A 12,453-nucleotide genomic window follows, 5' to 3' on the forward strand; every position below is an offset into this window, starting at 1 on the left:
ATATTCTATTATATAGAACTCTAATTTCCCTCCTAAAGACTGAATAATTGAGATAATTCCTGAGTGCGTTCAAGATTATTATGACAAATATTCATCAGTTGATTTGATTTATGAGGAAGCTTTAAGAAAGATTTTTGAATTAAAAGAGTAATGACACAGGTTTGTTTTTTCAAATAGTTCTTTTATCCATTGGTCCATTAATTTTTTAATACGTAAATGTTTATTGTTTGCCTTCCTTGGAACTAGAGGGTATTATGCTAAGCGAAATAAGTCAATCAGAGAAAGACAGTTATCATATGATCTCACTGATATGTGGAATTTAAGAAACAAGACAGAGGATCATAGAGGAAGAGAGGAAAAAATGAAACAAGATGAAACCAGAGAGGGAGGCAAACCGTAAGAGACTCTTAATCAGAGGAAACAAACTGAGGGTTGCTAGAGGGGAGGGGGGTGGGAGATGGGGTAACTGGGTGATGGACATTAAGGAGGGCAGGTGATGTCATGAACACTGGGTATTGTATATAAGACTGATGAATCACAGGCCTGTACCTCTGAAACCAATAACCCATTATATGTTAATTGAATTAAAATGAAAAAAGAAAACCCCAAACCAGCCAACTAAGCTTTAAGCTATAGCCCCCCTCCAAAAAAAAGTGAATCAGGAGGTCCAATTCTTGGTCTTATGGGGTAATCATGCAATTGCAATATTTTGTGCACAGGTTTGCAAAGTGGGGAGTACAAGCTGCCCTGGAGCACTGAGGAGGAGGAGCACCAGGTTTGGGGGTTTAACGGAGGTTCTAATCCTAAAATCCTAAAATAATTGTTAAAAAGCAAATAATTAATGAACATTGGTAAAGATACCTTATCCCCGCCTTGTAGATTATGACACATATTTTCTGAGCTTTTATACTGTGCTGTACTGTGCCATGTGCTACTCGGTGTGTGGGGGATGTATGTGTGTGTAAAGCAGATACGGTATCTGTTCACATGGGCCTTAGGATCTAGTGCAAGGAAACCAATAAATGGACAAGAAGATTTCTGATGTTGATGAGCTTCAGAAGGAGATGAAACAGGGTGATGTGGTAAGGATGAGTCTGTGGGGGTATATAGGTTGGGCAGGTTCATCAGAGGAGCCCGCACCAAGGAAGGGACATCTGAGCAGATACCTCAGTGACACGAAGGAGGCAGCCTGGGAATGAGAGAGGAACTGCAAGTGGCAAGTTCCAAGGCTTACAGGCAGGAATAGGGTTGCCATGTTCATGAGCCTGCGAGAAGGGAGAGGGTAGAAGGATCAGAGAAGTAAAAGCCCTGGAGAGGTCAAGCAAAGGAGGGAAATTTGAGGTTGTGCTCAGTGTGTATCCCCAGCAAGATTCTTGTACCATCATCATCCACAGCTCTTCCACTGGGGCTGGTGATCACAGTGAATGACATGGGTGTCCTACCCAGAGCCTCTCCCATCCCTTAGGACTATTTGGGTGTCTAGGTATTGGCTTCAATACTCCTTTGCTTCTTGCAGCCAGTTCCTGTGTCTCTTTTTTGGAGGACTCCCCCCAAAGCTCCTAGAGTCCCTTTATCCCCAGACAGGAGTGTCTGGGGGATTATGACCTCCCTCAAAGACTCTTAACCAATGACTAAAGTCTACAGGAACATGAAAGTCTGCTCCCTTCCCTCAGGTTTAGGCAGTCCTGAGACATAATCTATACTCTGGAGCTCCCCTTGGAATCACACTGAGGCTGCCCTCTGGAGAGCTCTTGCTTTAGGTAGCACCCTTGCTTGACTTCTCTGGAGAAAACCTCTTCAGTAAGTTGTCTGTCTCTGGGCAACTTAAGATATGAGCTGCCTTCCCCCACCCCCAGTTTTGAATTATAACCATTGGTATAACATGATTGTTTTTGTTAATTTAAAATGGGATTAGATGAAATATTTCAGGGCATTCCCAACTTCTCAAAGTTTTCTTCCGAAGAGTTTCCATTTTAACAGCCATCAAGTGGAAAGGATTTTGTTTTTTATCTGAAGGCAATTGTCTGTTTCTACTGATTCCGGTGGATTTGTTTACTGTTTAATTAAGTGAAACATTTCCAGAGAGTTATCTATTCTCACTCTTCCAGCTCACAGAGTAGACATTAATCTAAAACTGATAAAACTATTAGATGATTATTTCCTGTTCACACACCAGGTCAATCAAATTATGGAGATCAAATAGGGGAATAAGACAGGGTGTTTAGTAGGGTATGATCTGGCTAGATGTGCTCTCCTTCTGGCAGAAGAAGCCTGTGAGCTTTTCCACACATTTTCATGTGTTAATCCTTGTGGCTTCCATTTCCTACTTCTAACACAGTCTGTAGCTATGGTTTGCACAGGAAGTGGAAGCCAGCAGGCCAATGTGTCCATGTGGAATTTCCCCTCTGTTCTTGAGGGAAAAGTAAAATCAGATTCTATTAATTTTGACTGGATTTCAATTTATTTTAGATCTTTTGGGGCATTTTAATATCCATATATAAAAAGCACTTGGATCTTTTGCTTTTAAAAATTATTTGCAGATTGCCTGTCATCCATTCTTCCTTTTTTCTGCCCCTCTCCGCCTCCCTTCTTCCCTTCCTTCTCCTTTCTTTTATAGAAAAGCGAAAGTGAAACCAATCTCTATCTGAATACATCACAAAACATAGTCTGAAGTCATTAAGGGGGTTTTTATTTGCTTGTGGGAGAATCATATGCCTGTGATAGCCTGTTTTACCTTTAGCAGTTTTCAGTCTGAGATTGGACATAGTAAATGTTCAGTAAATATTTTTTGATTGTATGAATCCGTGGTGTTATGTCCTAAGCACAATCCTAAAATATTATTATTGTGCTTTTCTTGGTGTGCATCTGTGAAGAGAGCCTTGGTCCCCAACTCCTAATTCCAGCTCAACTCTTTGTGATAAATATGACAACTATATGGGAAAAATCACTTTTAAATCCTTAGATAAACTGTCATTGTACATTTCACAAAATAAAGTTTCCCTCCATTCTGTTGCAGTGAAACACCCATTGGCACGTTCCTTTTGCCTTTAAATATCTCTGAGACACTTGGATTTGACCTTCGATTTCACAATACATTGAGGCATGCAATTATAAGACAATAACACATGCTTTTTCATGCCTGAAAATAACTCTGAAGTTACGCTGTGGCATTAAACACAGTTGGAAAATTTTACATCCAATCAAATTAAACCAATAGTATATTTAATTTTGTATTTGCTATGTAACTGCAAGTAAGGGTGTCTTCAACTTTTTGTTTCTATTCTGGAAATTAAAACAATTGAATCAGAAATTTTAAAAAGGGCAAACAAATAAATTGTTTTCTGTTCATTGGTTAAGTAATCTGCCTTATCTCTTACTTATCTTTTAGTGGGAGTAGGAAATAGTATTAAAATTTATCCTAGGAAGGGTGACCATGATAATTACAAAGCTTATCCAAAAGATTGAAATGCGTATTGGGTCGTATTCCCAGGCTGGCCAGGCTGACTGTCCAGATTGTTTGAAAACAAACTTCAACTGAGTAAATTTTAAAGATTTTATTGACTTTATTCAGTGATTCATGAATTGGACAACATCCATTCTGGCAGATAGGAAGGAACTCTGAGGAGCTTTATAGGCAGAAAGGAGCAGGAACAAGGAAGTTATACTAGCCAAAAAGTAGATTATTGCAAGGTTACTTTTCCCTAGAGGGTAACATGGGTTTATCAGACAGATTATTTAACTAATGCTGATCTGGTGATTCCTGATTGGCTAGTTTAAGTTTTCATATCTCGGAGGGCTGAAAATGTATTTAAGTTTGGTGACCTGGGGCTTAGCATAAGTGACTCCATTTTGGACCTGTTGGCTTGTTTTCCACAGGATGGTTGAGTGAGTTTAGGGGCTGTGCAAGACTGACCCAATTCTTGCTGAAGAACTTGTGACTGCAGTTGACCCACTTGGGGATTCAGGTGGCAGTTTGAAAGCTTTAGGAATTCTAGAAATCCAGTGAAATTTTGTGTTTACCTTTGACACTGTAATGCTTATTTGCAGGTGGGTGGGGCTTTCTCTGGGCTCTTAGGGGGATGACCCATGATGAGGGAGGAACGCCTTGAATTAGCAGCATACAGTTGAGGATACTTGTCGAGAAGATAAGTTAAGAGGGCATAAAAGCATTAGTTGGACTCCCAAGTATTTGCTTATAGATATATATTTTGGAAACCCCCAATGGGGGCACTTTTCCTGACAAGCAGAATAGTATATTTGTTGGGACAATGGGTCAGAATATTTGAAATCAAGGGTGACTCAGAAAAGAGAGGCTCATGGGCTACTATACCTATAAACTGTGCCCTAAATGTATCTGAAGGCCTTTGAATGATAAATAATAAATGCTACTCATGTATTTTTTAAAAGATTTACTTATTTATTTTAGAAAGGGAGGAAGGGGCAGAAGGAAAAGGAGAGAGAGAATCTCAAGCAGACTCTCCGCTCATCACAGAGCCCAACATGGGGCTAGATCCCAAGGCCCCGAGATCATTACCTGAGCCGAAACCTAGTCAGATGTTCAACCAACTAAGCCACCCAGATGCCCCCAAATGCTACTCATATTAACATTTTTTATTGTTGTATTATAAATGAATGTTAGCTTTTACATATTTAAATAAGTATTATAAAGTGACTTTTGCCTGAGAATATTTTGGTGCACACAACCCAACTAAAGTTTTCCCCTCTGGTTTATTTTGAAAGGCATGCGATGTTAATTCTGGGGCATTGATGTTTTACAATGCCTGATCAAGACAAAAAGGTGAAGACCACAGAAAAATCAACTGATAAAAAACAACAAGGAATCACCACCAGGTAACCCCTTCCTGAGTTTTTGCTAGTTAGTAACTCAGACAGTGGCCAGCAACCAGATTTAATGGCTTTTTGAGAAATAGAGTAGACCCTTAACAATGGCTACTCTGGGTTATGGTGTTTACTGAAATGTTCGATCATTTCTAGAGTTCTAAAGGAAATGGTTAGTGTGTATAGATTTCCTTCTATAAAGTAGTTTTGGAGGGGCAATGCCATCAGTGGGGATGACTAGTTCGCCTGGAGTCTTCAGTTGATTGACATTGTGTTTTTCTTTCTCCTAGGGACTACTCAGATCTTAAAAGACTTCGTTGCCTTTTGAACGTCCAGTCAAGCAAACAACAGGTAATGTTTTCAAAAATTGTGCATGCATTAATGAAAGAGAACGCACATGTTTCCAAAGGGATTGATTTAACATTTTTATGAACAATAATATATCTGCTTTTCTTAGTTCTTAAATATGTTTTGTCTTTCTTCATCTTGCTGTTTCTCTCATACATGGTTCAGGTTCTGCCAAGACTCAGCATCTACAGCCTTTTCATTCTCCTCTCATGGCTGGGCCCTACTTTATTTTCTGCTTATTGCCATGTGTCCTAATTACCAAAGCCCTTCAGTCTAGAAACAGTGTACTGTTCTATTGAATGCCCAGTGTTTGACTCTTTGGAGCTTTAGGGAATTTGATTTTTTCCCAAACACTGATTACTGAGTTTCCTTTCTTTTCCCCTCCACCCCTCCTCATGCTGCCTATTTCCTACAGTACTACTCTTGACGCTTGCTGCACCCGAAAAGAGGGGAAAGGAGTGAATTTGGCTATGTTTATGATAGCATTTTTATATTTTTATTACATGGAGAAAGAATGGTACCTCTGCTTGAATTTATCTTTAAACTTTCTTTTTGGTTTTACTTCTGTAAGACTTGGGAGAGTCCTGAGATTCGAGGCCATCCGTGAAGATTTGGGGAACAGCACAGCAATGCTAATGCTAATGTTAACAGTAGACACTCGGCACCGTTAACCGGTACATGGTAGTGATGCTTCTTGAACCTCAGTGATCTGGCACCAAAGTCTACTATGCTGTACTTGTTTAAGTAAATTTGTTTAAGAGCGCAAATGGTGGGAATCCTGATGGATTTGGGATTAGTTTTGGATTAGTTTTCATCAAACTAACCGAGAACTACAACATTTTTATCTATTTATTTATAGTCAAGGATAACATTCTAATGATTTGATGGCACATAAAGGCCAAAAACATAGTTCATATTTAGGGAACATTTACTATATGTCTGGTGCATCACCCTGTTTAGTAACCACATCTCTCACTTTTATAGATTGGGAAAATGAGGCACATGGAATTAAGTGACTTTCTCAATATCATACAGCCAACTGTTGGTTGGAATACAGATCTGAACCCAAACACTGCCTCTTTCCAATATAGGCCTCTAGCCACTGAGATACCTTTTAAATGACTTGGGAAATTAAATTCCAATTCACAAAAATAGTTGGATAATCCTTGGTTCGGAGTAAACATGGTTGTAAAATATCTTTTCACCTACCAACCCTTCTTCTCTGTTATTCATGCTATGGCCCTCAGGAGCAATTTCTTCCCATCCAGCTGTGTCAGCAGTCACTCTTGCTCTTTGTCTGTCTCTACCCCGCTAAAAGCATCTGTGTGGCTTGCTGCTCACAGGCCTTCATGGACAATTACCCCAAATCACATCCATTCTTTCTTAGAAAGTAAGCAAGGTAGCTCAGCATACGGTTTTGGTTGTGGTTCCCATTCTTTCTCACTGTACATCCTAAGATGTAACCATGATGTCAAAGACTTCTCCTTTTTGCTTTTACTATTACCTTCTCCTGAATTTGCCCTTCTCCCAAATTTCTTTCCTATAAAATCTCATCTATTTTTAAGACCCAAATCGAGTGACACTGCTTCCACAAAAAAAGCTTTCCTTTATTTTGTATTCTGGAAGCAATCTTTTCTCTTCCCAAAGCACTTTCTTTCACAGTTGTAACACTATGTTCTTCCTTGTTTTGGAAACGCTTGTCTACATGTCTTATTTCCAGATGAGATTATGTATTTCCCAATGCCAGCCTGTTTGACTTTGCCTCTGGTATCCTCGACTTGGTGAGTTCTGGGTCAGTTTTTGTCAAATTGAATTACGGTTTAAGAATTGGGTTACGTCATGAGCATGTATAATTTCATGGCCCGAGTAAAAGAAACACCAATGGTGGTGTTGTTGTGGTTGTTGTTGTTGTTTTAAAGATGTATTTATTTATTTATTTGAGAGATAGAGTGCAAGCACAGGTAGGGGTGGGGTAGAGGGAGAGGGAGAGAGAGATCCCAAGCAGACTTTATGCGGAGTGGGGAGCCTGATGTGGGGCTCGATCCCACTGGTGGTTTTTGCCTCTAATTTTCCAACTTTGAAGCTCACTAGATCTGATGTGTCTCCTTTCAACACCATGTTCTTGTTAACACCTAGTGGGGTTAATAAAAGTGAATTTAATAGTTCCTCTTTCTTTAACCAATTTTAGAATTTGCAGTTTGTTGTCTGACAAGTTTACATGGCATTGCTTTTTGTAAAGTCTTTCACATGTATAAAAATGCATAGTTGTAATGCTTGAATTATTCAGAAAGTAGGTGATTCTAAGAAATGAAAATGTCCTCAATGATATGCAGGTCCTGAGGTTCACAAAATTTATTCCTAATTCTGTTTATCAAAACTTAATTCATTTTTAATTTTGAAATAATAAATGTTATTCTGAACACCCTATTCTCCTTTTAGTAAAATAGTATGGAGAAGAAAGATACTGGAAAGAATAAGTCAAGCATTTATTTATATCTTGCTTGTTCCAGTAAGAATGTAAGAAGGTTTTTACAAAGATACACTAAGTATGACAGTTTATCATAAATTAAAACCAGGGCCAAAGAAGAAAGAAGAACAAGGGTTGGGGACAAAGTAGAGTGAGGCACACAGAGATGCCCATCAAAATATGCAAGTGGGTCACATACTTGGCTCTGAGACTTTTAGCAGTCAATTTGAAAAGGGAAATTTGGGAGTAAGGCTCACTCACCTGAATTTCTGATCTAACAAGATCTGGCCTGTTATTTGCAAATGGACCAAAATGGCCAATTAATCGGTTGTAGAGGAAATTTACTTTGTGGTTTAGGCAGAAAATTGCAAAGAACTGAATGTCCTTTATCTGAATCTCTAATGAGCCAAGCCACTTCTCTGTTGTTTCCTTGTGTTCCAATGTTCTACTTTCGTTCTTTGTCTTGACTGCTCTATCTCTGTGTGCCTTGTTTAACCACATTAGAGCTTGCTATTCTGTGGGATGATCCAACAGTGGGACAGAACACTGAGGGGGCAGGGTTAGAATAACCATAGCCCAGTAAAGACAAATAATTCAAAGAAAGGGATTCCCCCAGGGTTGTTGAAGCAAAGTGAAATTACGAAGTTGGTTGGAGATTTCACCAGAGGTTTCCACAAATCTTGAAGTAATCTGCCAAGAGCTGGAATTCAGATTTTTTTTTTTTCCTACATTCAAAGCCACAGGAAGCTGAGAAATTGGTTTGCAATAAGTAAAAAAAGGCAGAAGAAAGAACAAATGAATTCGTTATAAACCAATTAATTACCTTGAAATAACAGAGGTTTTGATAAATACTGTGGAAAGAAAAGGCATAAGGCACAGTTGCTGTGTTCTGAGGGACGGAGGTATAGGAAAGGCAGTTATAGCGCATGACAAGGCAAGACATGAGTCCTGAAGGAATGGTACAGACACTGGGCATATGGATTTTGACAGGCGTAAGGAGTCCACTTTTAGCTCAAATCACAGGAAGGAGATGGTTCTTGGAAAATGTCTGGTTTTCCATCCACGGGCATTGGTGGAAAGGCATTATCAATGAAGTGAATAAAATAATCAGGTATCTGAAGAAAGGAAAATCACGAGCATTTAAGTAAAATGATGACTAGATATTTCTGTTGGAAGTAGTCATACCTAGAGCTAGATGACTTTGTGCAGTGTCTAAAGACCCATCTACACATTTTGTATTTGATCCCGTAAGCAATAGGGAATGTTGACATTTCCAATCAGAAGTGACACAATCACATTTTTAGGAAAGTCCTTCGCTTCAATCTGTAATCTCTTCACTTTCCACTCACACTATTCAAGCTGCTCAGGTACCTCTCATTTTCTAGAGCACACATAGCTGTCCTCTGTCTTCCCGCCCATAAAAGTCTGTCTGGAATACACTGAAATACTCTTGGCATCCTGCTCTGTGGCCCACCCTATCTCTCCTTTACTTTCTACCATAACAAACCCTTGTTCACTCATCTTGCAGCCTGTTCTCATGCTGGTTTACCCCTCCCCACCTCATGGGACTCTGAACTCCTTAAAGGCAGACGCCATGGCTGTCCTGCTTCCTATATGCCCAGTGCCTCATCACAATTCTGACAAATAATGTGTCTGCAACAAAAGTGTGGAATGGATGGACGCATCTAGAAGTGGTTAACAATGAATCAGTTTAGCAAAGAGACGGGGGAAAAGTAAGCATTCATTTAACAATTTCACTTTGGAGTACGTACTGTGCACCAGGCTTTGTGAGAGGTGCTAAGAACACAAAGATAGACAGATAGGATGCTGCCCTCAGGGTGGCCATATTCAAAGGGAAGAGGCTGATGTGTAAACTAGATGTTGTACCAGGTATGGTAAGTGCTATAAGAGATGTCAGTGTAGTAATGCCACCAGGGAGGGAGTGAACTGCTTTTCCAGGTGCAGGTGCTTACCAGGACGCAGGTGCTTACCAGGACGCTGTTTGAGCTGAGCCCTGAAACATGATCAGGAGTCACAGTCTACACACACCCAGGTGTGGAGTGGTCAAATGCTATGGTGGTTTCTGGGTCAAGTGACCAGTTCAGTGCAGCCAGAAGTTGGGGCACAGTTTTATATTTGCCTGCCCTGTTTGGCTTATTCATGTATTTATTTTTATCATATGGACTTGTGGATTCTTATTTTAGTTCATGGTGGATTTATTATCAAATACTGCATAGCAAATCAGTCTAAAACTTAGTGGTTTAAAGCAACAATGATCATTTACTGTCTCTCACCCATTTTGTGAGTCACGAATTGAGAGCAGTTTGCCTGGATGGTTCTGGTTCAGGTCTCTGATGGGGTTGCTGTGAGGTGCTGTGATCCTCCCAACACCAACTGGGGCTGGCAAGTAAGTGCTGTTTGTGGGTGAGAGGCCTCTCCACAGGGTTGTTTGTTCTCACAGCATGGAGTCTGGGGATTCCCCCAGAACTAACCCTTCTACATGTTGAAAGAAACTAGTCCTTTCAAATATTGTGCAAAGAGATGACGCTGGACCGGAAGACAGGAACAGAACACAGGGAGAGATTTTCAGAATCTCAGTATGAAGAAAATCTTGGGCGAGAGTGGAACTCTGAAAAGCAAGAGGGATGACTGAGGATAGTGTTTCTCATCACTAGAGATACATACATAGATGGTGGAGGACTGAGAATGTTGGAGAGGGAGGCAGGTTGCCTGGATTTGAATACGAGCTCTGCCCCTTCCTAGCTATGTGACCCTTAGGCAAGTCACTTACCCCTCTGTGCCTTAGTTTTCTCATCCACAAAATGGTATTTATCTCATAGGGTTGTTATGAGGATTAAATATATTTAATACTTGCAAAGCACTAGAACACTGCCTGGCATGTGGTGAGCACCATGTGAGTATCATCTTTGATGATGGCAGTCATGAGGATGCATGATGGTTGGGTCCTGTGCCTTTTGAAGAGGTTTTCAAATCCAAGTGCCTGTAAGTCCATCACTTGTGGGAAAGGACAGGACACACTTTAAAATGATCTATGTCAATTTGTGTTGTGGTATATTTATTAGGTCCAAAGTTTCAGATGTTGGGTTGCCCTGAATAATCTGTCAAATGTAGTATGCTTTAAAAGAACTAATGGCTTAACGTGAAGAAATCTGTAAGGGGTGGCTCACGTGGACACCCTGACTGTGACGATACCAGGTGGTGAGCGGTATCACACAGATTTCCCTGGATCTCCTTCTGCAGTAGATGATGAAGAATACGGAGAGCTGGAGGAATTGGGGAGGCAAGGGAAAATGCTCTGGGTTTTGAACTGGACTCTGAACTCTCATTGTTTTTGTCTGAAGAGGGCTGATTGCTTCAAGGTTCCTTCTAGTAAGTTCATGGTCTTTGCAACTATAGCTGCCAAGTCCATCTTACCTGCTGAGTCTCCATGAGTTGATTCCCAATTCTGGTTGCCTGTTCTGCCGGCGAAGGAAATGGCTGCAAGCCGTGGGAGCTTTCCACCCCTCTTCTCTGAATGGCCCGGGCTCTTTTTCTCTGTGCTGTCTACCTTCCCTCTTGTGATCGGTATTCTGGGAGCTGTGGTAATGGCAGGGGGTTTGAAACACGTTGGACCCAGAAAATCCACTTCCTGTTTGCTACATAGTGATTTTTCCTGTGTAACACAGGAATATTTGCTCATTGCTGTGACTTCATGGCCAAAATCATGTGGGTTATCACATCCAGGGGTCGTCTAATTTGTAAGGACACACTTTATTTGGTTAGCAAGTTCATCTGTACAGTGGGAATAATCATGAGGATTAAAAGAGTATTTATAAAGCACTCGGAAACTATGCCAGGCACATAGCAAGTGCTTTATAAATACTAACTCACTTAGTTTTCATAATAACTCTGCACACAATTACTATTATTGTTTCCATTTTGATGATGTGGAAACTAATACACAGGGAGTTTAGTAACATTTCCAAGATCATGCAGCTACCTACTGGTAGTTTTAAACCCAGGGCATCTGGCCTAGAGTTTGTTCTCTTAGCCAATAAACCTTACTCTCTCGAGTGCCTGTGGCCCATTGTCTTGTGGTGTTTGTGGATTGATTGGCCCACTATACTGAGATAGAAAGGTGGTTTAACAGGATGAAAGATTTATTATTAATATTTTGAGAATGCAACTGTGCTGGCATACGATGAAGAAGGATTTTTTTTTTCTTTTTGCTAGCCATTAAACAATGTCCTTATTATAATGCATCTTTCTATAAGCTGGCTGCCTAATGGGAAGTCAGACATACTCTTTTTGGATAGGGAAAAGATGTCTTTATGTGGATTAGTGTCAAATATTTTGGTGGAATAAGATAAGTACAACATATAGTAGCTTTATTTGATAATTATAATGTATAGAATGGAAAAGTGGATCCTTTATTTTTTTATATTATGCTCTACTTACCTCCTCTGTAATAATTTCACTAACTATAGAATATCCTTCATTTGTACTTTGGAAAGAATAAAGTATTTGTTTGCACTATGCTCAGCTTTACCATGGTACAAAAAACAATCCTCAGGGTTATCCCAATTATAGGTACATATTGGTAAGTGAAACTATTTTAATACTGATAACTTACAATTTATTATATAAATAATTACAAGTTCATATTGTAAATGGGGGGCATACTTGAGTTGTTATAGTTCACTTAAGCAAATTTTTTCTTTTTCTTTTTTTTAAGCAAATTTTTACTTTTCTTTTGGTGAATTCATGACTTTTATAAATATGATTGACTAATCAAGATA

General features: G+C 39.7%; 1 protein-coding gene across 1 annotated transcript in view; it reads left to right on the forward strand.

Moving 5' to 3' along the window:
* Window positions 1-12,453, forward strand: part of NEK10 (NIMA related kinase 10) — a 232,301-nt gene that overhangs the window by 11,086 nt on the left and 208,762 nt on the right. The window contains exons 2-3 of the mRNA XM_034993514.1: window positions 4,741-4,851; window positions 5,130-5,190. Coding sequence (XP_034849405.1) covers window positions 4,778-4,851; window positions 5,130-5,190 — 135 coding nt within the window. The 5' untranslated portion in view covers window positions 4,741-4,777. The remainder of the gene's footprint in view (window positions 1-4,740; window positions 4,852-5,129; window positions 5,191-12,453) is intronic.

Source organism: Mirounga leonina, unplaced genomic scaffold (assembly GCF_011800145.1).
Source record: "Mirounga leonina isolate KUSES-001 unplaced genomic scaffold, KU_Mleo_1.0 Mir_115, whole genome shotgun sequence".
Lineage (NCBI taxonomy): Eukaryota > Metazoa > Chordata > Mammalia > Carnivora > Phocidae > Mirounga > Mirounga leonina.